The sequence below is a fragment of the Schistocerca cancellata genome, chromosome 5 (assembly GCF_023864275.1).
Source record: "Schistocerca cancellata isolate TAMUIC-IGC-003103 chromosome 5, iqSchCanc2.1, whole genome shotgun sequence".
NCBI classification, from domain to species: domain Eukaryota; kingdom Metazoa; phylum Arthropoda; class Insecta; order Orthoptera; family Acrididae; genus Schistocerca; species Schistocerca cancellata.
The window spans coordinates 216,955,225-216,981,099 of NC_064630.1; the positions used below are offsets into that span (position 1 = coordinate 216,955,225).

Genomic DNA, 25,875 nt, shown 5'->3' on the forward strand with positions numbered 1-25,875 from the left:
AGTTTTGATTTTCATTTGTGTTTTTCATTATGCAGTCGATTTTGAGGAAACTTATTGAAATTTGTTTTTTTCATATCTTATAGTCTCACGTTTTAGCCTCCATACTGACCTCTGTATCGGTTCCTGGATATATAGACAATCACACTGCGGCGGGGCGGGGTTTGTTTTCTGTGCTGGCTGCACATTATAATTCACCTACCTCAGAACGGCGTCTGCTCGATGTCCCTTCATTCGGCAACGTAGATACTTACAAGATGATGTAGAAGCAGCGTTGATAAAAAACACCATCCTATATCTACAATTACTGAGGCCGCGCACCTGTACTAATGAAAGAAAGATCTGTAGAAAAACTGTCATTCAATTTTATCGGGCAGTAAGAAAATGGATTAGCTTCTGGAAAATAAAGTCCGAAATTTCCACACAAAAATGTTTATTTTGTCCTTATAGCCAAAGAAACGGTACTATTCAGTCCACATTCAAACTATTGGCTATTACCTTCTGGTTTATGATTCATATACAGGGTGTTACAAAAAGGTACGGCCAAACTTTCAGGAAACATTCCTCACACACGAATAAAGAAAAGATGTTATGTGGACATGTGTCCGGAAACGCTTAATTTCCATGTTAGAGCTCATTTTAGTTCCGTCAGTATGTACTGTACTTCCTCGATTCACCGCCATGATTTCATACGGGATACTCTACCTGTGCTGCTAGAACATGTGCCTTTACAAGTACGACACAACATGTTGTTCATGCACGATAGAGCTCCTGCACATTTCAGTCGAAGTGTTCGTACGCTTCTCAACAACAGATTCGGTGACCGATGGATCGGTAGAGGCGGACCAATTCCATGGCCTCCACGCTCTTCTGACCTCAACCCTTTTGACTTTCATTTATGGGGCCATTTGAAAGCTCTTGTCTACGCAACCCCGGTACCAAATATAGAGACTCTTCGTGCTCGTATTGTGGACGGCTGTGATACAATACGCCATTCTCCATGGCTGCATCAGCGCATCAGGGATTCCATGCGACGGAGGGTGGATGCATGTACCCTCGCTAACGGAGGACATTTTGAACATTTCGTGTAACAAAGTGTTTGAAGTCACGCTGGTACGTTCTGTTACTGTGTGTTTCCATTCCATGATTAATGTGATTTGAAGAGAAGTAATAAAATGAGCTCTACCATGGAAAGTAAGCGTTTCCGGACACGATGTCCACATAACATATTTTCTTTCTTTGTGTGTGAGGAATGTTTCCTGAAAGTTTGGCCGTACCTTTTTGTAACACCCTGTATACATTTCACACGCACAGCAGCCAGAAATCTGTCCAAACCCGACCCGAACTAAACAACGTTTTCACAGTCATTAATTTCACCACTAATCTGAGTTATTACATTCGGCCCTTCTTGTGGATTTCTAAGAAAGAAATTGCTCGCCAAAAACGCTCAGTGGTTTAATACTGAAACATGCCACGCGGAGATTGTGAAGCCCAAAACTTCACACACAAATATCCTTCCAACAAAACAATTCCAAAACTTCACAAACCTGTCCGTAAATGTAAGTGCTATTACAGCCATGCAATCTGGACCCGAGAAGCCAAATATTTCTTCATTTTACACATTATGACTCGCGCTTGTAATATGACAGTCCGCATTCAAAGCTAGCGAGTTACCCCATTCTTCCAGCTTCACTCCCGGTATAACTATAAGGTAACGAGCAAGAATCGTCTCAATTATGATTGGTTGATCATACTCGCTACCAATCAGAATACTCGCTCATGATCATACTCACGCCCAAACTGACCTGCACCAATCCTTATACACAGACGCATGTACGTCATTCTGACATACAAATATTAAAGCAATGTTTAATAAACGGAAACGAAAAGGCAGTAATTCTGGAAATATTCTTTAGGTAGTGATTTTACTGCAGCTGACTTTCTGGCTGCTCTGTTACAATAGCAGTCACAGCTAGACCTACGTCATCAGCAAAGTGGGTAAATCCTATAGGATCACTATTCCACGACAGGCTTGTGTAACTCTTGCAGGTTACATAATACGGTATATAATGCAACATTTAAATCTGACAAATGTCCCAGGTATACATTCTCATTTACTCACATTTATTCCCACAACAATATTAGACACAAATAATAGTTTTGTCTCACTTTCATATTACGATAACGAAAAATAATTAAAGTTGTAATATGAAAATCTCAATTAATTAATTCTGCACACTGAGAGTTCTGTTTATGTTTTCCAATTATATCAAAAGATAAACTATTACATTTTCCAACTGAATTTAGTTCCCTAAGTGTCGGTTTTTGCCTTTTTTGTAAATTTTTTTATCTCCGAAACTATGATAGTTACAATGCTGAAATTTTTATACAATCTTCTCCTGAATAACAAAAGGCAGTGTACCGATTTTGAAAATGATTGAATAATATTTAATATTATTTATTTAGGTTTATATGTGGCATGAATATACAGTCGCTCACAGGAGCCGTTCTCACTCTGCCGTAGGAGCAGGTTTATATGACTCAGGTAGGACACATCTTGCGGTCTCCCTTACAGCCTCCGTCTCCAGAAGTGGTAAAGGCTGCCAGTCTTGTTTGCAAGATGGAAGCAGAGCTGACCATTTGCAGCATAGTCGACAGCACCGGTTGCGGACCTTTGGTACAGAGCCGAGTGGAGGGTCTGAATCAGACGCTCAGACGGTTTTGCGACCGTGTAGGCTGCAGATTCCTCGACTTGCGCCAAAGGGTGGTTGGGTTTCGGGTTCCGCTGAATAGGCCAGGTGTCCACTACACGCAGGAGGCGGCTACACGGGTAGCAGGGGCTGTGTGGCGTGGACTGGGCGGTTTTTTAGGTTAGAGGTTCTCGGGAAAACACAAGAAGGGCTTCAGTCACAAAAGGTGCAGGCTGAACACAGAAAGAACATAGATACAGGAACCATTTGTATAACAGTTGTAAATTGTCGTAGCTGTGCTGAAAAAGTACCAGAGCTCCAAGTGCTAACAGAAAGCATTGATGCTCAAATCGATATAGGCACTGAAAGCTGGCTAAAGCCTGATATAAGCTCAGCCGAAATTTTAGCGAAGAACTTAACGGTGTTCCGAAAAGAAAGGCTAAACACGGTTGGCGGTGGCGTGTTCGTTGCTGTCAGAAGTAGTTTAAATTGTCGCGAAATTGAAGTAGATACTTCCTGTGAGTTAGTATGGGCAGAGGTCATTGTTGGCAACCGGAATAAAATAATAATTGGATCCTTTTACCGACCTCCCAATTCAGATGATACAGTTGCTGAAAGGTTCAAAGAAAACTTGAGTTTGATTTCAAACACGTACCCGACTCATACGATAATAGTTGGTGCTGACTTTAATTTACATCGATATGTTGGTGAAAATATGTGTTTAATTCCGGAGTTACGCATAAAATACCATCCGAAATTATGCTAAACGCATTCTCTGAAAATTATTTCGAGCAGTTAGTTCATGAGCCCACGCGAATGGTAAACGGTTGCGAAAACGCACTTGACCTCTTAGCAACAAATAATCCTGAGTAAATAAACAGCACCAAAACCGATATAGGAATTAGTGAACACAGGGTTGTCGTAGCGAGATTGAATATTCTAATCCCCAAATCCTCGAAAAATAATCGAAAAATGTACCTACTCTAAAAAGCAGATACAAATTCACTTGACGCCTTCCTGAAAGGCAATCTCCACTCATTCCAAATTAAGAATATAAGTGTAGACCAGATTTGGCTTAAATTCAAAGAAATAGTATCGGCAGCAATTGAGAGATTTATACCAAATAAGCTAACAAACGACGGAGCTGATCCTCCTTGGTACACAAAACGGGTTAGAACACTGTTGCAGAAACAACGAAACAAACATACCAAACTGAAACAGATGCAAAATCCCCATGATTGGCGATCCTTTACAGAAGCTCGAAATTTAGCGTGGAGTTCAGTGTGAGACCCCTATAACAGTTTCCACAACGAAACGTAGTCTCGAAACCTGGCAGAAAATCCAAAGAGATTCTGGTCGTATGTGAAGTATGTTAGCGGCAAGAAACAATCAATGCCGTCTCCGCGCGATAACAATTGAGATACTATCAAAGACAGTGCTGCCGAGGCAGATCTACTAAACACAGCCTTCCGAAATGCCTTCACAAAAGAAGATGAAGTAAATATTCTAGGATTCGAATCGAGAACAGCTGCCAACATGAGTAACGTAGAAGTAAACATTCTCGGAGTAGTGGAGCAACTCAAATCACTTAATAAAAGCAAGTCTTCTGGTGCAGACTGTATACCAATTAGGTTCCTTTCGGAGTATTCTGATTTATTAGCTCCATACTTAACAATCAGTCACATCCGTTCGCTCGACGAAAGATCCGTACCCAAAGACTGGAAAGTTGCACAGGTCACACCAATATTCAAGAAAGGTAGTAGGTGTAATCCACTAAATTACAGGCCCATATTGTTAACGTCGATATGCAACAGGATTTTAGAACATATATTGTGTTCGAACGTTATGAATTACCTCGAAGGAAGCCGTCTTTCGACACACAGTCAACATGGGTTTAGAAAACATCGTTCCTGTGAAACAGAACTAGCTCTTTATTCACATGAAGTGCTGAGTGCCATTGACAAGGGATTTCAGATCGATTTCGTATTTCTGGATGTACCTCACAAGCGGCTCGTTGTGAAATTACGTGCTTGTGGAATATCGTCTCAGTTATGTGACTGAATTTGTGATTTCCGGTCAGAGAGGTCACAGTTCGTAGTAATTGACGGAAAGTCCTCGAGTAGAACAGAAGTGATTTCATGCATTCCCCAAGGTAGTGTTATAGGCCCTTTGCTGTTCCTTATCTGTATAAACGATTTGGGAGACAATCTGAGCAGTCGTCTTCGGTTGTTTGCAGATGACGCTGTCGTTTATCGATTAATAGAGTCATCAGAAGATCAAAACGATTTAGAAAAAATATCTGATTGGTGCGAAAAGTGTGAGGTCATCCACATGAGTGCCAATAGGAACTCGTTAAACTTCGGTTACACGATAAATCAGTCTAATCTAAAAGCCGTAAATTCAACTAAATACCTAGGCATATCAATTACGAACAACTTAAATTGGAAAGAACACACAGAAAATGTTGTGGGGAAGGCTAACCAAAGCTGCGCTTTATTGGCAGGACACTTAGAAAATGAAGAAACAGACCTTCTAAGGAGACTGCCTACACTACGCTTGTCCGTCGTCTTTTAGAATACTGCTGCGTTGTGTGGGATCCTTACCAGATAGGACTGACGGAGTACATCGAAAAAGTTCAAAGAAAGGCAGCACCTTTTGTATTATCGCGAAATATGGGAGAGAGTGTCACAGAAATGATACAGGATTTGGGCTGGAAATCATTAAAAGAAAGGCGTTTTTCGTTGCGACGGAATCTTCTCACAAAATTCGAATCACCAACTTTCTACTCCGAATGCGAAAATATTCTTTTGACACCGACCTACATAGGGCGGAACGTTCACCACGATAAAATAAGGGAAATAAGAGCTCGTACGGAAAGATATAGGTGTTCATTCTTTCCGCGCGGTATACCGAGATTGGAATAATAGAGATTTGTGAAGATGGTTCAATGAATCCTCTGCCAGGCACTTAAATGTGATTTGCAGAGTGTCCATGTAGATGCAGATGATTTTTAGCGCGCGATAAGTTCAGGTCAGCTGATGGAATAGCGCCCAGTGTCGCGGTCTCTAACTTTTGCGTCTCCTGTTCGAAATCCAATTATTGTTTTATTGATTTTATTTTATTTCAGTTTTTTCATTTATCTACCCACGTTCGATGAAAGAATCGAGTTAGCGGATACTAGTGTGTTAATTCAAACGTGAAATTATAACTGGATTTCATAGTGTCATACATTTATTACGCAGGGTGGTCCTCTTAAACGTTTCAGTGCAAATATCTCTGGAACAACAATGAATATTGAAAAACGATTTTCACAGGTATGAATGTAAGACAGGGGCTCATGAAAGTAAGTGCTATGACACATTGTAAAACGTAAGCAAATATTATTTTCAACTCAAACTTTGGCTTTTATGAACTGCAGGTACCGAGATAAAAGCGTGAACCCCACGGCGCTCGTAATCACGATGTGATTGTCGTTCTACGGTGCAACAATCGCTGTACTTATTGCTATTTGCGCTGTTATTAAGTGATCAGGAAATAGTACAGATTAGAGATGTCCAGTCCCACGACTACTTACAGCAACCATTTACTATTCTGATAAATTCTTGGTCAGCCTTTAATTACGTTCGCCCTAGCCAGTGATATTTAGTTTTTCGTTACCGTTATGTTCATTCTAGTACTGTAGTATTGTTTCCAGTCCATTTAATACCAGTGTAAACAGCAACCAGTACAGAGTTTGTTGCGTAGTAGTACGTCAAACGCATCGCGATAAATAATGTGCAACAGCGGCGCGTTTCGTTTATCTCAAGCGTTAACTTCTCTTTGCAATTCCTCGTAATGCAATTGACGTATTGCAATGCAACCAACACCATTCTTTTTGTGATTTTTCACATTATTGAATGTTTGAGAAGTAACATGGAGTGACCATTAAAAAAAGTTTGTGTGAAAAATAATATTTGCTTACATTTTAGATAGTCTCTTAATATTTACTTTCATGAGGCCCTGCCTTACCAGTGAAAGTCGTTTTTCAGTATATATTGTTTCAGAGATATTTGTGCTGAACGTTTAAGTGGACTACCCTTCAAAATATATATGTGTATATTTTCAGGATTACAACCTTTATAGCCGGCCGGAGTGGCCGTGCTGTTCTAGGCGCTACAGTCTGGAACTGGCGACCGCTACGATCGCAGATTCGAATCCTGCCTCGGGCGTGGATGTGTGTAATGTCCTTAGGTTAGTTAGGTTTAATTAGTTCCAAGTTCTAGGCGACTAATGACCTCAGAAGATTATCTGGTGCAATCCCTTGGATGATATCGATCGTAGAAACATTCGAAACACAGAAATTCCGAACACTACGAGCATCGCGCACAAATCACATATGACGTACCACTTTTCCGAAAACTGGCGCTTTCAGTTGATTATTATGAGTCAAGCTACACAACAGGAAGTACACCAATATCAATATCATGTAATTTTTTCATTCATTAATCGTTTCTCTTTTTTTAAATTGATTCACCAGACTTACAGTTAGCAGACGAATAAGTACAACGTTATTTGAAAATACGTTGTAAATATTCGTTCAATGATCTTCTACGCACGTGGGTTGATAAATGAGAAACAAAAATAAATATAGTAACCACGTTTTCAAGCGGGGCGCAAAAGTGTGAAGATGGGGCGCTAGCCATGTGCTACCGCTTCGGTTGAACTGGTTACTCGTTAAAAGGAACAAAGTACGTGGAAATGTTTAACCGTCATTTTCTCTCATGGAGAAGAAGTAAAAACTTTGAGGTTCGCCGATGACATTGTAATTCTGTCAGAGACAGCAAAGGACTTGGAAGAGCAGTTGAACGGAATGGACAGTGTCTTGAAAGGAGGATATAAGATGAACATCAACAAAAGTAAAACGAGGATAATGGAATGTAGTCAAATTAAGTCGGGTGATGCTGAGGGAATTAGATTAGGAAATGAGACACTTAAAGTAGTAAAGGAGTTTTGCTATTTAGGGAGTAAAATAACCGATGATGGTCGAAGTAGAGAGGATATAAAATGTAGACTGGCAATGGCAAGGAAAGCGTTTCTCAAGAAGAGGAATTTGTTAACATCGAGTATAGATTTAAGCGTCAGGAAGTCGTTTCTGAAAGTATTTGTATGGAGTGTAGCCATGTATGGAAGTGAAACATGGACGGTAAATAGTTTGGACAAGAAGAGTATAGAAGCTTTCGAAATGTGGTGCTACAGAAGAATGCTGAAGATTAGATGGGTAGATCACATAACTAATGAGGAGGTACTGAATAGGATTGGGGAGAACAGCAGTTTGTGGCACAACTTGACCAGAAGAAGGGATCGGTTGGTAGGACATGTTCTGAGGCATATAGGGATCACCAATTTAGTATTGGAGGGCAGCGTGGAGGGTAAAAATCGTAGGGGGAGACCAAGAGATGAATACACTAAACAGATTCAGAAGGATGTAGGTTGCAGTAGGTACTGGGAGATAAAGAAGCTTGCACAGGATAGAGTAGCATGGAGAGCTGCATCAAACCAGTCTCAGGACTGAAGACCACAACAACAACAACATTTCCAGTGAGTGTTCCGTGTTGTGCGTCTTTTCCGGAGTGTTGCGAACGGAATCATACTGTCGCTGGGTGTGATTTTTATATCTGTTGCGAACAGAAACCAGACTGTCGCCGTGTTTTTTAATTGTCTGTCTACTATTTTACCTGTCTGCTTCCTGGTTATTTTATTAGCATCACCAACCCTTTGTTTTATGTTTTAACTTTCCACAATTTTCCGGCGTTTTACAATATAAGTCACCTTTTTATCGCCTGCTTTTATTGTTTCTTATCTTATTCTTATGTTTTAAAAATTTTGTAGGCTGAAGAGCAGCGTACTAAGCTGCTGCCAGCCCGCCCCCTTCGGATGGAATCGAAATTCAGTAAATAGATACAAATGTGTCAGCTTACATCATGGTGACATGTCTTGTTGTTGTTGTTGTGGTCTTCAGTCCTGAGACTGGTTTGATGCAGCTCTCCATGCTACTCTATCCTGTGCAAGCTTCTTCATCTCCCAGTATCTACTGCAACCTACATCCTTCTGAATCTGCTGAGTGTATTCATCTCTTGGTCTCCCTCTACGATTTTTACCCTCCACACTGCCCTCCAATGCTAAATTTGTGATCCCTTGATGCCTCAAAACATGTCCTACCAACCGATCCCTTCTTCTAGTCAAGTTGTGCCACAAACTTCTCTTCTCCCCAATCCTATTCAATACCTCCTCATTAGTTACGTGATCTACCCACCTTATCTTCAGCATTCTTCTGTAGCACCACATTTCGAAAGCTTCTATTCTCTTCTTGTCCAAACTAGTTATCGTCCATGTTTCACTTCCATACATGGCTACACTCCATACAAATACTTTCAGAAACGACTTCCTGACACTTAAATCTATACTCGATGTTAACAAATTCCTCTTCTTGAGAAACGTTTTCCTTGCCATTGCCAGTCTACATTTTATATCCTCTCTACTTCGACCATCATCGGTTATTTTACTCCCTAAATAGCAAAACTCCTTTTCTACTTTAAGTGTCTCATTTCCTAATCTAATTCCCTCAGCATCACCCGACTTAATTTGACTACATTCCATTATCCTCGTTTTCCTTTTGTTGATGTTCATCTTATATCCTCCTTTCAAGACACTGTCCATTCCGTTCAACTGCTCTTCCAAGTCCTTTGCTGTCTCTGACAGAATTACAATGTCATCGGCGAACCTCAAAGTTTTTACTTCTTCTCCATGAATTTTAATACCTACTCCGAATTTTTCTTTTGTTTCCTTTACTGCTTGCTCAATATACAGATTGAATAACATCGGGGAGAGGCTACAACCCTGTCTTACTCCTTTCCCAACCACTGCTTCCCTTTCATGCCCCTCGACTCTTATAACTGCCATCTGGTTTCTGTACAAACTGTAAATAGCCTTTCGCTCCCTGTATTTTAGCCCTGCCACCTTCAGAATTTGAAAGAGAGTATTCCAGTTAACATTGTCAAAAGCTTTCTCTAAGTCTACAAATGCTACAAACGTAGGTTTGCCTTTTCTTAATCTTTCTTCTACGATAAGTCGTAAGGTCAGTATTGCCTCACGTGTTCCAACATTTCTACGGAATCCAAACTGATCTTCCCCGAGGTCGGCTTCTACCAGTTTTTCCATTCGTCTGTAAAGAATTCGCGTTAGTATTTTGCAGCTGTGACTTATTAAACTGATAGTTCGGTAATTTTCACATCTGTCAACACCTGCTTTCTTTGGGATTGGAATTATTATATTCTTCTTTAAGTCTGAGGGTATTTCGCCTGTTTCATACATCTTGCTCACCAGGTGGTAGAGTTTTGTCAGGAATGGCTCTCCCAAGGCCGTCAGTAGTTCAAATGGACTGTTGTCTACTCCGGGGGCCTTGTTTCGACTCAGGTCTTTCAGTGCTCTGTCAAACTCTTCACGCAGTATCTTATCTCCCATTTCGTCTTCATCTACATTCTCTTCCATAATATTGTCCTCAAGTACATCGCCCTTGTATAAACCCTCTATATACTCCTTCCACCTTTCTGCCTTCCCTTCTTTGCTTAGAACTGGGTTGCCATCTGAGCTCTTGATATTCATACAAGTGGTTCTCTTCTCTCCAAAGATCTCTTTAATTTTCCTGTAGGCAGTATCTATCTTACCCCTAGTGAGACAAGCCTCTACATCCTTACATTTGTCCTCTAGCCATCCCTGCTTAGCCATTTTGCACTTCCTGTCGATATCATTTTTGAGACGTCTGTATTCCTTTTTGCCTGCTTCATTTACTGCATTTTTGTATTTTCTCCTTTCATCAATTAAATTCAATATTTCTTCTGTTACCCAAGGATTTCTATTAGCCCTCGTCTTTTTACCTACTTGATCCTCTGCTGCCTTCACTACTTCATCCCTCAGAGCTACCCATTCTTCTTCTACTGTATTTCTTTCCCCAATTCCTGTCAGTTGTTCCCTTATGCTCTCCCTGAAACTCTGTACAACCTGTGGTTCTTTCAGTTTATCCAGGTCCCATCTCCTTAAATGCCCACCTTTTTGCAGTTTCTTCAGTTTCAATCTGCAGTTCATAACCAATAGATTGTGGTCAGAATCCACATCTGCCCCAGGAAATGTCTTACAATTTAAAACCTGGTTCCTAAATCTCTGTCTTACCATTATATAATCTATCTGATACCTTTTAGTATCTCCAGGATTCTTCCAGGCATACAACCTTCTTTTATGATTCTTGAACCAAGTGTTGGCTATGATTAAGTTATGCTCTGTGCAAAATTCTACAAGGCGGCTTCCTCTTTCATTCCTTCCCCCCAATCCATATTCACCTACTATGTTTCCTTCTCTCCCTTTTCCTACTGACGAATTCCAGTCACCCATGACTATTAAATTTTCGTCTCCCTTCACTACCTGAATAATTTCTTTTATCTCGTCATACATTTCATCTATTTCTTCATCATCTGCAGAGGTAGTTGGCATATAAACTTGTACTAATGTAGTAGGCATGGGCTTTGTGTCTATCTTGGCCACAATAATGCGTTCACTATGCTGTTTGTAGTAGCTAACCCGCACTCCTATTTTTTATTCATTATTAAACCTACTCCTGCATTACCCCTATTTGATTTTGTATTTATAACCCTGTAATCACCTGACCAAAAGTCTTGTTCCTCCTGCCACCGAACTTCACTAATTCCCACTATATCTAACTTTAACCTATCCATTTCCCTTTTTAAATTTTCTAACCTACCTGCCCGATTAAGGGATCTGACATTCCACGCTCCGATCCGTAGAACGCCAGTTTTCTTTGTCCTGATAACGACGTCCTCCTGAGTAGTCCCCGCCCGGAGATCCGAATGGGGGACTATTTTACCTCCGGAATATTTTACCCAAGAGGACGCCATCATCATTTAATCATACAGTAGAGCTGCATGTCCTTGGGAAAAATTACGGCTGTAGTTTCCCCTTGCTTTCAACCGTTCGCAGTACCAGCACAGCAAGGTCGTTTTGGTTAATGTTACAAGGCCAGATCAGTCAATCATTCAGACTGTTGCCCCTGCAACTACTGAAAAGGCTGCTGCCCCTCTTCAGGAACCACATGTTTGTCTGGCCTCTCAACAGATACCCCTCCGTTGTGGTTGCACCTACGGTACGGCCATCTGTATCGCTGAGGCACGCAAGCCTCCCCACCGACGGCAAGGTTCATGGTTCATGGTTCATAATATCACTTGATAATGGCTTAAGGCCGGAGTTGCAATAGTGTAATAAAAGGTTACAACAGTCACTGGGATAAAGATGATGTCCTTCAAAATATGTACACTTTCCTATGCCAAAAGTAAGCAAACGCGTAACTCAGATACGGTTCATGTCTTTACCACCGAGCGAGGTGGCGCAGTAGTTAGACACTGGACTCGCATTCGGGAGGACGACGGTTCAATCCCGCGTCCGGCCCTCCTGATTTAGGTTTTCCGTGATTTATTTAAGTCACTCCAGGCAAATGCCGGGATGGTTCCTCTGAAAGGGCACGGCCGACTTCCTTCCCTAATCCGATGAGACCGATGACCACGCTGTCTGGTCTCCTTCCCCAAATAACAACAACATGTCTTTACCTGTGCCCTTCGATCCCATCAGTCTGTGCTCTACTGTTGTAACGATCACACAACTTGCTCGTCAAGGTAATCAGATTCGACGAAATTATATTAGCAAAATACCTTCTTGGATTTGAGGCTCCATAAGCATCATTCCGTACGAAAGATTTTATCGCTGGCGTTTTACATATGTTTCGTGTTCAAAACTGCAGCAAACAAGGAAAGGAGTAAATATCAAGACCAAAATAGATTACGAGCTACAGACTGTTTTTTTACACACGACGACGTTTTCCTGGTGGGCGGGTGCCCACAGCACTGTGGGTTGTGATGAGTCCAGCAAGGTGGTACGTGTTGGAATTGTTTTTCAGGTGGCACATTACCTGCACGTGGGCTGCAACGTAGTGTTACAGACGGGCGAATGCCCACACTACCACTATGAATGGAGTTGTTCAGCGCGGTGAGGCATGTCGTTTCGGTTGTCCTGCAGGTGATGAAGGCGCACCAGGGCGCGCGCTACCTGCACATCGGCTGCGACGAGGTGTTCCAGATGGGCGAGTGCCCGCGCTGCCGCACGCAGATGCGCGACGCGCTCTTCCTGACGCACGTGGCCCGCGTCGCCGGCCTGGTGCGCTCCAAGTACCCGTCCGTGACGCCCATCATCTGGGACGACATGCTGAGGCACCTGTCGCCGCAGAGCCTCGACGAGGCGCGCATCGGCGACCTCGTGGAGCCCATGGTGAGTCGCCTGCACGGCCAGCCTTACCGTCTCTTTCGTCGAGTGCAGCAAGGTGGAGGTTCCCTGCTGTCTGGGGTGGCATTATGTGGGGCCGACGTACGCCGCTGGTGGTCATGGAAGGTGCCGCACCGGCTGTACGATACGTTAATGCCATCTTCCGACCGAGAGTGCAACTATATCGGCAGCATATTGGCGAGGCATTCGTCTTCATGGACGCCAGTCGTGCCCCAGTCGTGCACATCTTGTGAATGACTTCCTGTCAGGTAGAGATCGTAGTATTAAAAAAGACTGACAGTTAATAATTGCTACATGACAGTAAAAGAAGTCAGCTACAGAAAAGAAATAAAAGAATGAGTGAATAAAGCAAATATTCATGACATAGTCAAACTAAAATAGTACAGGACACCAAGTTTTAATCCATCCGTATAGGCTGGAGGCTAACGTGAACGATAGTGTAGAATGTTGCTGAGACACCAGCATTTGCCCTTCTAGGAAACAAATTCAGAAGGAAATAAAGTCAGAGGATGAACTCCTATGCATTTTACTATATCTCTGCGGTCGTTAAGCTGCACGGATCATGTTAAATATTGTATCATACTTCTCATATAAGAGAATTCTTTAACTTCTTCCATTACCGTGTCGTTCCGAGTTAGATGGTAAATAGGTATTTATTCTTCTATTACTCTCCATGATCTTTGAAGAGTGAATTTACTTCCAAAATTTTTTTTTCTTTCTTAAAGAAATACTGGCGATTCATCAAGAACATTGACATATTTAATCAGGTGAGCGTGGAAGTAGTTGCCAGGAAGTAAGTGATGGAAAATTACTTTTAACAAATGTGAATTTTATTCCTAAAAGCTTTTTCAAAACAGATTTAAAATTATAAGCAGAAGAGCTCCCTCGAAATATCAAGTTACAGTTCTATTTAAGAGGCAAAGAACAATATTAACAGTAGGAGCCTTCGGGCTGAGAAGCTTTCCTGCTCCCTTTCAATAGGATCGTAGGCATGACCGCTCACAACAACCTCTGAAAGAATACATTGGTGCAAATCTGCAACACACCAGATTACTCTAAACAAAAAATTTTTAACAACTCACACAAACATGTAAACTATGCACCCCGTAAGAGGAATCGAAATGGTACGACCCTCAAATTATTTGCCAAGGACTCTTACGGTGGAAGGGTGTCAAGCTTATAACCTAAAATGACTATTTAAGTAAAACACATAAAATGCAGACTTACATAAAATGTACAATATGCTGTACATTACACATATACTACTTCGCAAGATGATAGGCAAGAGAGAAACATATTTCAAGAATTCGGCCTTTAAGCAATAAATTCGTTAACACCGAATCCGATAAACATGACAGAGGCAGCTATTAACGTACGGCAGACCGCCTAACAAATGCGGACGAGAGACAGACGAGCAAGCTGGGGACGAGAGACTGACCAAGACCACAAGTAGAATTTAACAAGTAACTGAAACAACATATCACAATCACTTAACTTCTAATAAACTGCGATATCTGGCGAAGACCTGGCGTAGCACTCTCCCGAACCGTCCGCTACCAGCCGCTTAAATTGACGCAGGAAGGCGCGCCGATCTTCCGTCTCACGGCGTCGCAGCTCGCCCCGGCCAGACCGATGTCGTGGGTTGATTCCTGTTGCTCTCGTGTTGGCCGCGAAGCCACTACGCCTCGCTATACGGCGCGGCCACTAGACTCACGTGGCGACTTCACATGCGCCGACGCTCCAGGCTAACAAACCCAATCTTGCATGAACTATCACAGCTAGTAAGCCACCACTGCTCTTACTACCCATCCCACTGTTGCAGAGGTTTTTTTCCCACGGAATACGAGCCTTGGCACTTTTTTCCCACTGCTCTTCAAATTGCCACCCTCATTCGCGTTTTGTCCACTATCTGTCACCTGATGGACCGTGTTTATGCGTAGTCTTACCCAGACGTACGGATAATATCATAGCCCAGCATCCTGTGATCCACCTATTAGGTAACTAACATGTTGACGGAAGTGACAGTAGAACTTTTGGTCTGGTCAACACGTTGATGCGGGTGTGGAGGGGCCCCCATCTCTCATTTAGTCGGACTAGTCATCTTGTGTCCCAGTGCACGACCGACCAACCGATCGATCCAACCTCCAATGCCCATTGCCTGAGCAAATTCGAGCAGACCGGCGGCCTAACACACACTAGCACTCCGGACGACAGACAGACAGACAGACAGACACTAACCGCCTCACCAATGCGGACGAGAGACAGACCCAGACTAACTTGGCTGACCAACTGACCAGACTCGCCCAGACTGACAGAATGCCCTGGCCGACCAACTGCCTCCGACTGACTCCTCTTAACGTACGGTAGACCGACAGACAACAGACATACTAGCACTCCAACGACAGACAGACAGACTGACACTGACTGCTCGACACTGAGCCGGCTGACCAACTGACTAGACTCAGACTGACAGACTGACCCACTGCCGAGCTCATGGCGCCCCTTAAATGCACGTGAACAGGCAACTTTTCTCCTTTTCCACCAGAGGGAGACACCAAAGCTGCGATTGCCACAGCGGCGCCACCGCCAGAAACGGAGGGCGACTGCTTTACACTACGCGCTGCGGCGCGCTTTTCAAAACAGCAATTTTTGCTACGGCTCAACCTTATATTTGCTCTACATTTCTTAAGGCATATTCCAACCCAGCATTTTATCCCTAATTTCAACAGTTTTTTTATGTCTTCCTTACATCTGGCCAGATATGCTATACCATTAGTTAATCTTACCACTGATATCTCTTCCTCTTGAAAATTCATTTCCGTTCCGATATTTTCTTTCAGTTGCTTCACTGCTTCTTCGAAGTGCAATGGGCAGCCATAAATTTTTTAATCATCGCTTAGAAACAAAGTTTCGTAGTTGATCTCTCATTTGATTGGATGTACATGCCTGAATCCATGTAAACATATAATTCCGTGTCGCAACACATAGCTCGCTGCTAGAACAGGTAAAACAAAACACCGCAGTAAACAGATAAAGTGAAGGTGATAATTAAAGCGATTATCCCTTGTCCGCCCCGGTAGCTGAGTGGTCAGCGTGACAGACTGTCAATCCTAAGGGCCCGGGTTCGATTCCCGGTTGGGTCGGAGATTTTCTCCGCTCAGGGACTGGGTGTTGTGTTGTCCTAATCATCATCATTTCATCCCCATCGACGCGCAGGTCGCCGAAGTGGCGTCAAATCGAAAGACCTGCACCAGGCGAACGGTCTACCCGACGGGAGGCCCTAGCCACACGACATTTCCATTTTTTTTTTATCCCTTCTTAACACGAACTTTCCTTTCTTGTCTTTATCCAAGCCGTGGCCTCCCTTGTCGACGTTGCTTTAAAACCTAATGTTCCTTCCCTAGTGTCGGACAGCAGCTATGCCGAGCTGAGCACCAAAGCTGCAACCAGCGTTTAGCATTGTAGTCTACCAGTTAGGGCTATAATACTCCGGATGGTCTAATGCTCGATGAACGTTCAATAGAGTGAGTGTAAAACGGCGCTGAGAAGCCAGCATTAGTCCTTCTAGGAACACTTTCTTTCCTCGGCCAAATCCGGTTGAAAAAAATGTGGAATTTGTTGTTTGGAAATTGTGGAACATTCTCGCTTCAGTCCCCATAGCTCTGATAGGTGGAGGCACTATACATAGCCTTGAAAATTGCATCTGTAACGGCGGTGGGTTCCAAGCAGAGAGCTGCCATTGAGAGCATCACAGATATTCGTAGGCTCTTGCAGAATGTCTTCGGAGACCTGACAGTGTAAAAAAGCACGGTGAGTCGTTCGGCGAGCCATTCTTGATCATCGCAAAGAGATCGCGCAAAACAGTCCTATCTCCCGCGTTCCGGCCGTCCGTACACAGCTTTGACTCCCGCAATGTTTGAACGTGTGGACACCCTCATTCGAGGTGATCGACGGATCACAGCCAAATCTCGCTGTGCAACTGGCTGCCTCTGTTGGTAGTGCTGTCACGCTCGTCCACCAGTTCGGGTACTCAAAGGTGTGCGCCCGCTAGCTTCCTCGCCGCCTAACAGAAGACCATACGAGCAACGATGGATCATCTGTGCAGAATTGCTTACGTGTTACGAGGACAATCGTGACAATTTCTTGTCAAACTTCGTCACAGGCGATGAAACGTAGATTCATCACTTAGAACCGGAAACAAAACGGCAAAACAGAGAATGGCGCCACACCATCTCTCCCCAGAAGAAAAACTTCAAAGTCGCAGCCTCATTCGGTAAAGTCATTGCGATGGTCTTCTGTGAGTGTCGATGGGTTATTTTGTTTGATGTCGTCCATCAGGATGCAACGACCAACTCTGAAATGTGTTGTACTGCCGTCAAGAAACTGAAGAAACGACTTTGGCGTTTTTTGATTTTATCCATACGGGATGAGAGGTCGTGGTTGTGACTGTCAATGTTAAAAAATATATCGGCTCAACCACTTGTTTATAGTGTAAAACACTGAGATTGACGCGTTTCGGAAGTCAAGCTTCCATCATCAGAATAATAAAAAGTAAAAGAACCTGTTAAAACTCGCTAAAATTGAACATGCACCAGGCACAATAAAATTGATAATAAAATTAAAACATCGTGGCTACTTCCCTTGTTGCAGCCGTGTCTTCCAAGGTGCATCTCCACATAGTCGTCAAAATATAAAAAACTCTAAAATGGTGTCGCCTATGGTGTTCAACATCTAAGCACATGGATCTCTCCTCTATCGTCGTAAACCGCCCGTGCGTCTTCGTTGATACCACACACAACGTAGCCAAACATGACACTGAAACGCGAGTGAGCTCACGCGTAAGTAAACAAGGAAGTCACAGAGGTGTCTATACAAACAGATAACGTATACATATTCCAAGGACCTCATGAAATGATGGTATCCTGACAATTGCTAAAAATGTAGTTATTAAAAGAAGTTATTTGTATCACCAGTTAGCTGTTCATTCAGTGTGTTCTGATTATCCACGCTATGTATCGTAATTTCCAGCTGTCCTAGTAGGACATGTGGGGCGCAAATAAGCAAAAGCAATTAAAGCTGAACAGAATAAAATTTCGAATAAAGCTTACAGTCATAGTAAAGATTACAAAACTGATACTCCATTAACGAAAAGTTTGATTATTCAAATAACGCAATCATTACCAATGCGGACAAATGATATTCTATTGTTATTGTTAGTGAAGAGCAGTACATTAATAAAACATTGCAGTTCTTTTAGGAAAACGATATTACAGAAATCGGCATGGATTTAACAAAAAAGGTACAAGCCTAGTTAAAACAGCTATTGAAGAGGACTTTCTTCCTCTTCCCAGAAAAATAAAAAATACGCTGCTCCGTAATGAATCCGAAAGCTCCACGACTTAGATCCCAGTTTAAGGTACATAATGAAAATTGTCCTGCTAGAGTAATTGTGAATTCTAGAAACAGTCCTTCATGCAAAATTACTAAAATGCTAGATAAAATTTTAAAAGAATCTTTCGTGTTCGAGGATAAGTTATCAGTCACTAATAATTCAGCTTTGATAAATGAAATTAAGGATAAGCCTATCGCTGACACGGCTCGCCTAGTATCTCTAGACATTAAAAACCTTTATGCGAATGTGCCGGTAAATGAGGCCGTTAAGGTCATCAAAGAAAATTTCCTTAAGTACAAAACATTGTCTCAGCAAGAAATAGTCGAATTCATCGAACTGTTAGAATTCGTTCTGAAATATAATTATTTTTCTTTTAACAATAAATTTTATATGCAAAAAGATGGACTGGCTATGGGTTCCAGTATATCTGGAACCATAGCAGACATCTTTATAAATCATTTGGAAAATGACTCCTCGTTAACCCGCAACATCCTGTGGACAAAGTTGTATATTACAAACGCTACGTAGATGATACGCTGCTTCTTATTGATGGACAAGAAAAAGAAGTTGCAGAAATAGTAAATAAATTTAACGAGTTACACGGTAAAATTGAATTCACTGTGGAAGAAGAGAAAAATGGTGAACTGCAATCTCTCGACCTAAGTATTAGGAAACAAAATGGTAGGCATGTTTTTAAAATATTTAGGAAACCAACCACAACTCATGTGTTGATACAAAATAATTCCTGCCATCCTAATAGCCAGAAACTTTCTGCTTTTAGATCTTTGATAGATAGAGCCTTTAGAGTCCCTATGAATGAAGAAGACAGAATGACTGAGCTGAACATCGTGAAACAACTAGCCACAGCTAACGTATATCACCTAAACGTTGTCAATAAATTAATACGACAGAAACAGCGTGCGAATGCAAGGAAGAATACCACAAATAATATTACGAGAGTCACAATACCGTACTTAGGTGATATTTCGCAAAAAGTGGCTAACATTTTCAAACGTTTTAAAGTTGATACCGCTTTTCAGACCAATAATACGCTGCGATTTAAACTAAGAAATAATTTTCAGCAGGAAAGAGATAAATATGAGAGAGCTGGGGTCTACAAAATTCAGTGTAACACGTGCAAGGCAAGCTATATAGGCCAAACTGGAAGGTTTGCCTACGTTACAAAGAACATAGCGATGCTTTCCGGCTTAATAATTTCGAAAAGTCAGCTGTAGCCACGCATATTTGGTAAACGGGACACCCCATGTTGGGAATACATCAGGATCTAGTTATTTTACATAGACAGGACAAAAGAAAAAAGCTGGATCTACTAGGACAGCTGGAAATTACGATGCATAGCGTGGATAATCAGAACACACTGAATGAGCAGCTAACTGGTGATAAAAATAACTTTTTCAAACATTTCACTGGTTTCTTTTAGTAAGTACATTTTCAGCAATTGGCAAGATACCATCATTTCTTGAGGTCCTTGGAATATGTATACGTTATCTGTTTGTATAGACACCTCTGTGACTTCCTTGTTTACTTACGCGTGAGCTCACTCGCGTTTCAGTGTCATGTTTGGCTACGTTGTGTGTGGTATCAACGAAGACGCACGGGCGGTTTACGACGATAGAGGAGAGAGTCATGTGCTTAGATGTTGAACACCATAGGCGACACCATTTTAGTGTTTTTTATATTTTGACAACTATGTGGAGATGCACCTTGGAAGACACGGCTGCAACAAGGGAAGTAGCCACGATGTTTTAATTTTATTATCAATTTTATTGTGCCTGGTGCATGTTCAATTTTAGCGAGTTTTAACAGGTTCTTTTACTTTTTATTATTCTGATGATGGAAGCTTGACTTCCGAAACGCGAAATCTTAGTGTTTTACACTATAAACAAGTGGTTGAGCCGATATATTTTTTAACATTGACTTACGCGTGTTCGTTGCCACAAAAATCCATATGAACTTCTCCTTCTGCATGGCAACGCAAGGCTTCACACATGCCTGCAAACCCGAGACATTCTCACAAAACTTCGTTGGACTGTTCTTCCTCATCCACCCTGCAGCCGTGATCTCACAACTTCCGAATTCATTCTGCTTTGCCCAATGAAGGAGGCACTCCGTGGGAAACTGTATCCCATTATGGGAAGGTTTTTGATTCAGTAGGACGGTGGCTCCGACGTCGACAAGTACAGTGGTGCCATGTGGACATAAAGGCCCTCCCAGTAAGATGGAGTAAGGCTGTCGCATTGAACGGAGATTATGTTGAAAAATAGGATTCTGTCACCAAGAAAGGGGGAAATAATATGGTGTATTAGAGTCCTGAATAAAACGTACTTACTTTTGGGAAAGAAACTGTGCTGCATTACTTACTGAGAGCCTCTCGTATTTCATCTAAAAAATGGTTCAAATGGCTCTGAGCACTATGGGACTTAACTACTGAGGTCATCAGTCCCCTAGAACTTAGAACTACTTAAACCTAACTAACCTAAGGACATCACACACATCCATACCCGAGGCAGGTTTCGAACCTGCGACCGGAGCGGTGACGCGGTTCCAAACTGACGCGCTTAGAACCGCACGGCCACACCGGCCGGCGTATTTCATCTGCATTGTGTTCTAAATGTCGGCGAAAATGTTACACAGTCTTTGCCCTGTTGGAGGTATATCACTTGGAGTTTGGCACATTTAGAGGACACATCTGTTGAGTTCAGTTATACAATCCAGCTGCACTTGATGCACTTTGTCCTACGTGAGCTCTCTAGAAATATTACCCAATTAGTAATTCTAGTGGAGAGAGGTGTGGGGCTCGACCTTTGGCAGTGCTTGAGAGTGACGCCACCCCACAGCGTCCCCTCACCATACTCCTCTGGCCGACCCTCGCGCTGCCACCCCTGTGGCCGCCTCGAGTCTTATCGATTGCCGGTCGCTGGTCTTGACTTCTTTCTCTGATAACGCTCGCTTCCCTGCTTGCTGCCTCTTGGTCACTGCTGCTACTGACATCCGCCTCCCTGCGGGGCTCTTCAATTCCTTTTCGACACAGGTGCGTCCAGGGACAAGTTGAATGGCTCAGCTTGGGCTTCGCAGAACGGAAAATTCTAAAATAAGGCTACCTCAGACATGGTCGGCTGGTTGCTTAGCGGATCAAACCACGTTCTTTCATTGCTTATTTAAACACCAGAAGAATAGTCACTTTCGGATGATGGCATTCGCATTACACGGCGACGTTTAGGTGGTACCGCTGACGCAAACGATGAATCAACATTTTTACTACTATGAGCAACAAAGCATTTTAAAAATAATCGCTGTGTAACTGGTATCTCGCCCTCAACTGTGGCTCTCTCTAACTGGTCGTCCAATGAATGTTGTCTTCTTACTATCCCAAGCCCGTTTAACTCCATTGTACTGTGTTGTACTGGCGAACTTACATTTCGTTTACTTATCCTGCAAGGCGGCACTTAACAAACGTGTTGGATTCCTGCACACCCAACGGAAACGCCTGCGTGTTAGGTGACATGCACTGCGCTGCCGTCTGATGGGTTACTGGCCGCGAGGCGCTGTTATGCATCCGTGTATACTCTTGGCTTCGGTGAAGTGCTCACCGGCACACAGAACTGCCCAGTAAAATTTGCTCCGCTCTCAACTTATTAACAAAGGCACTCACTCTTTCGGTTTAAAAATATCTGAAATAAAAAATATTGGCTTCTTACTGGATTTTGTTAATGTGGTTCGAACCGTGTTTGTATTAGTCTTGTATTTGCCATTTGCAAATGCATCTCCTTTATCTAGTGTCGTTAATTGGTTGTGCTACCAAAGACTGCCGAAGCACTGCTCCTGGTTGTAGGGTGATTCCGTCATCAACAACCACATAAAAAGAATTATGAAAAAGAAAATTGTTTGTAGATGTCCCCGACTTGCTTCCTGAGTATGGTAACACCAGCTCTGTTGAAGTAATGCTGAAGAAAATGTTATTTAATCTTGAGTGTTAAATTAGTTATGTGATGCCGTGTGACTATCGTAAAATTTTGCCACAGTTTCTATTCCAAATTCACAGATAAATATATATTTTTGGTAGATGAAATGGGAATTTTCAGTCAATATACTAAATTTGTTTTTAAACAACAACTTAAAAATAATAGAAAACGACGTTCCTTTTGTGGCGAAGACATTTCTACCGGGCACTAACCAGCAGTTACTTCTTACACGCTTCCACTAATGCATGCACATATAAAAATACATGTAAAATATCGTAGGAAAACACATAAGAAGCAGTACTTATTTAAAAAGAAATGAAAATTCTGTGATGGTAGCATCTTGCTGTGTATCTTGAAATTAAAATAAATGTGCCCTGTGAAAAATTCTATTCGAAATCACTGTCATTGATTTTATCATGCTGCTGTTGACTGTTATAAAGTACATACTTTACTTTAAAAATTGTTTCAACAAATAGCCAATCGAATTTATCGCTTTCAAAATTTCACAGTTAAAAATTGGAGCACGTCAGTTATTCTTGCTTTTGAACGTCACTGTAGTGGTAAGACAATGTTACCATCGTGTATTGTGTATTAAACCGGGGCCTTATTAAATGACGGAGAGGCTTCGTCCCGCCGTAGCCCTCAGTGGTTCACAACCCCACAACAGGCCACAGCAATCCACTCACCTCGCCGCCGCTCCACAGCGAAACCAAACCAGTGTTATTGTGCGTTCGGCCCCCAGTAGACCACCGCCCCTCCTCCCCCCCCCCCCCCCCCCCCCAAGGGAAAGTCTCATACCCGATGAATGTAACCCCAAATGTTTGCGTGGTAGAGTAATGATGGTGTATGCGTACGTGGAGACAACGTTTGCGCAGCAATCGTGGACATAGCGTAACTGAAGCAGAACAAGGGGAACCAGCCCGCATTCGCCGAGGCAAATGGTAAACCGCCTTAAAAACCATCCACAGGCTGTCCGGCACACCAGACCTCGACACTAATCCGCCAGGTGGAGTCGTGCCGGGGACCGGCACGCCTTTCCGCTCGGGAAGCAGCGCGTTAAATCGCGCGGCTAGCCGGGCGGGCTATGTTACCATCTCTCAGGAGATCTGCGTCATAACACCAACTACAAAACATATACTTTTTATTATGTTCTTGAGCACTGAATGTGGTGGGATTGTAACAGCAGCCATAGAATTAAAATTTCCCATCAGTAAGTCGACCCAAAGCTGAAACCATGCTAAAAAGTCATACCCGCTTGAAATTGAATTAATTAAGTCTGACGAAAATCAATTTCCAACACAAGTCACATTTCACAATCAAAATATTTGAGAGATACCGCTCATAAGTGTTTCTTATACTATGCATAGAGTCCACGTTATCGTGAGTATAGAGTTCCTTTTCAACGCACAGTTTCTGAGCAGAGAGTAGACGTATTAGGCTCCACGCAGCTTTCCAATAGCAGTCCATGTAGATCAGTCAATATCTTATACGCGGTGTAGCTTCCTCTAATCATTTCAGTTTTTATAACGTCTTGATAGTTTCAACCAGTACTACTGGCTCATATTTAAAATTTGTCCATTCTTCACCTGAACCAGTAACGTACTATGGAATTCACAGTCAAATCTGTTTTTCTATACAGTGCGCATGCCAATCGTTTCGTGCAGTGTTCATACTTATTTTAATCGTTATGTCAGTTTCTAGTTAGAGCATGTCCCATCCTTCAGGCGAATCATAAACGAAATTACTTTCACAGACCAAAATCCTTACATACTGAATCTCAAAGTAACTACAGTTGTTTTTTAACCTACATGCTTGAAAAATAAATATTGAAAAAATGAAATGTTAGAAAGTTATTCTTGTGCATAGAAGCAGGATCGGCGTTATAGGAGGGCTGATCGGAAAGTAAGGTCCGATCGGGCGAGAAATGGAAACCACAGTGAAAATCCGTGAACCTTTGGACAGATGAGTCTAGTAGTGTCTCTAGTATGCTCGTCGATCGCATCAAGTCGCTTTTTTCAGTTGTGAGGGCACAGTCATCAAGTAAACTTGTCTAGAAAATAGTGCCTCCCGCCACGTATCGGCGCCTGGGGAGAGATTTCGCCTGATGCCATGCAGCCTACATAGGATAACTGTCATGCATTCCCTTCTTCATGACAATTCTCCGCTGAACTCTGCAGGGGCAGTGAAGGCGCTCGTGCAGCGTTGACGATGGGAAGTCTTTGATCGCCCACATTGCAGGCTGGAAATTGGCTTCTTGAGAGTTTCATCTCTCCTCACATGAACCGCCGGCTATGAAGGCAACCTTTTAGCACGAACAAGACCTGTAGACTAGCGTAGAGAATTGGTGGATAGCAGAGTCGGCTGCCTTTTGTGACGAAGGGATTGGAAAGACGGTACAATGCCACGATAAATGTCTAAGCCGGAGCGGCGACTATGTAGAGAAGTAGGTAGAAGGTATACCTAACGGTTGCAAATAAAACGTTTTTGATTTTCACAGTGGTTTCCATTTTGTGACCGATCGAACCTTACTTTCCGAATGGCTCTCGTACTTGTAAGCAGCTTGAGATAAAGTTGTTGCAGCCACAAAACACATGACGTGAGAATGCACTTTTTGACCTGCGGCAGTTTTACTTCGTCCCATCCTTATAGATTCAAAAAGTATGATAAAAATATGGAAAAGTTTTGTATACACTACCGTGCAGTGTACTGTACCGTTACAGGTTACAGTGGTGTAGGTGCAAATGTTGTAGGTATTCATGGAGTACGCCTCGTGGACCCGCTGAAAGCTTCGACTTGTCACGGTTCCATCTCCTTCGCTCCCTTTTCCTTCCAATCTCTGAGAAGACACTCCCACGGCGGTGTGAGGCGCTTTAGCATCTCCCAGAGAAGGCAATAGCGGAGTGTTTGTCCTGTTCGTAGCCCCAGGGAAGAATGCCATGACAAGTTGAGGCTTGTAGTCGGTTCATGAGGCGTGTTCAGATGTCGTACGAGGTAACGTACTCTCCGTGATAAGACAGCGCTCCAGGTCCCAATATCGATTCGGCTTTTACAGTTTTATCTTGTCACATCTACTAATCACCATTGAAACCTTCCTTTACATATCAATGAACTGCTTGTGGTACTGTTCGTGAAACATGCAACTTAATTTTATTTTACACAACAGAGGAGTGCTAAGAAGAAATGAGTTGAGACTTATGGAGCAGTGTCTGCAGAAACTAGAATAGTGCGATTTTAAACATCGAAACTGTAAGAGAAGAAACGTAAAATTTCCGGACAACTTCCAATGAAGCAAGTGCACGCACTCTGAAGGGCAACATTCGATTAGAAAGCGGCAGATTAATCTGAATTGCTCGCCCGCGTTAGGAAACGCACTTGCAAGAGTTTTCAGAGTCTAACGTACAGGCAGAACTACTCTATTGATTCCTGAGGGTCA

At 42.6% G+C, this 25,875-nt stretch overlaps 1 protein-coding gene across 1 annotated transcript in view; it reads left to right on the forward strand.

The window, feature by feature from the left end:
* The window catches only part of LOC126188452 (hexosaminidase D-like), a 355,740-nt gene that overhangs the window by 257,992 nt on the left and 71,873 nt on the right, over window positions 1–25,875 (forward strand). The window contains exon 6 of the mRNA XM_049930057.1: window positions 12,804–13,052. Coding sequence (XP_049786014.1) covers window positions 12,804–13,052 — 249 coding nt within the window. The remainder of the gene's footprint in view (window positions 1–12,803; window positions 13,053–25,875) is intronic.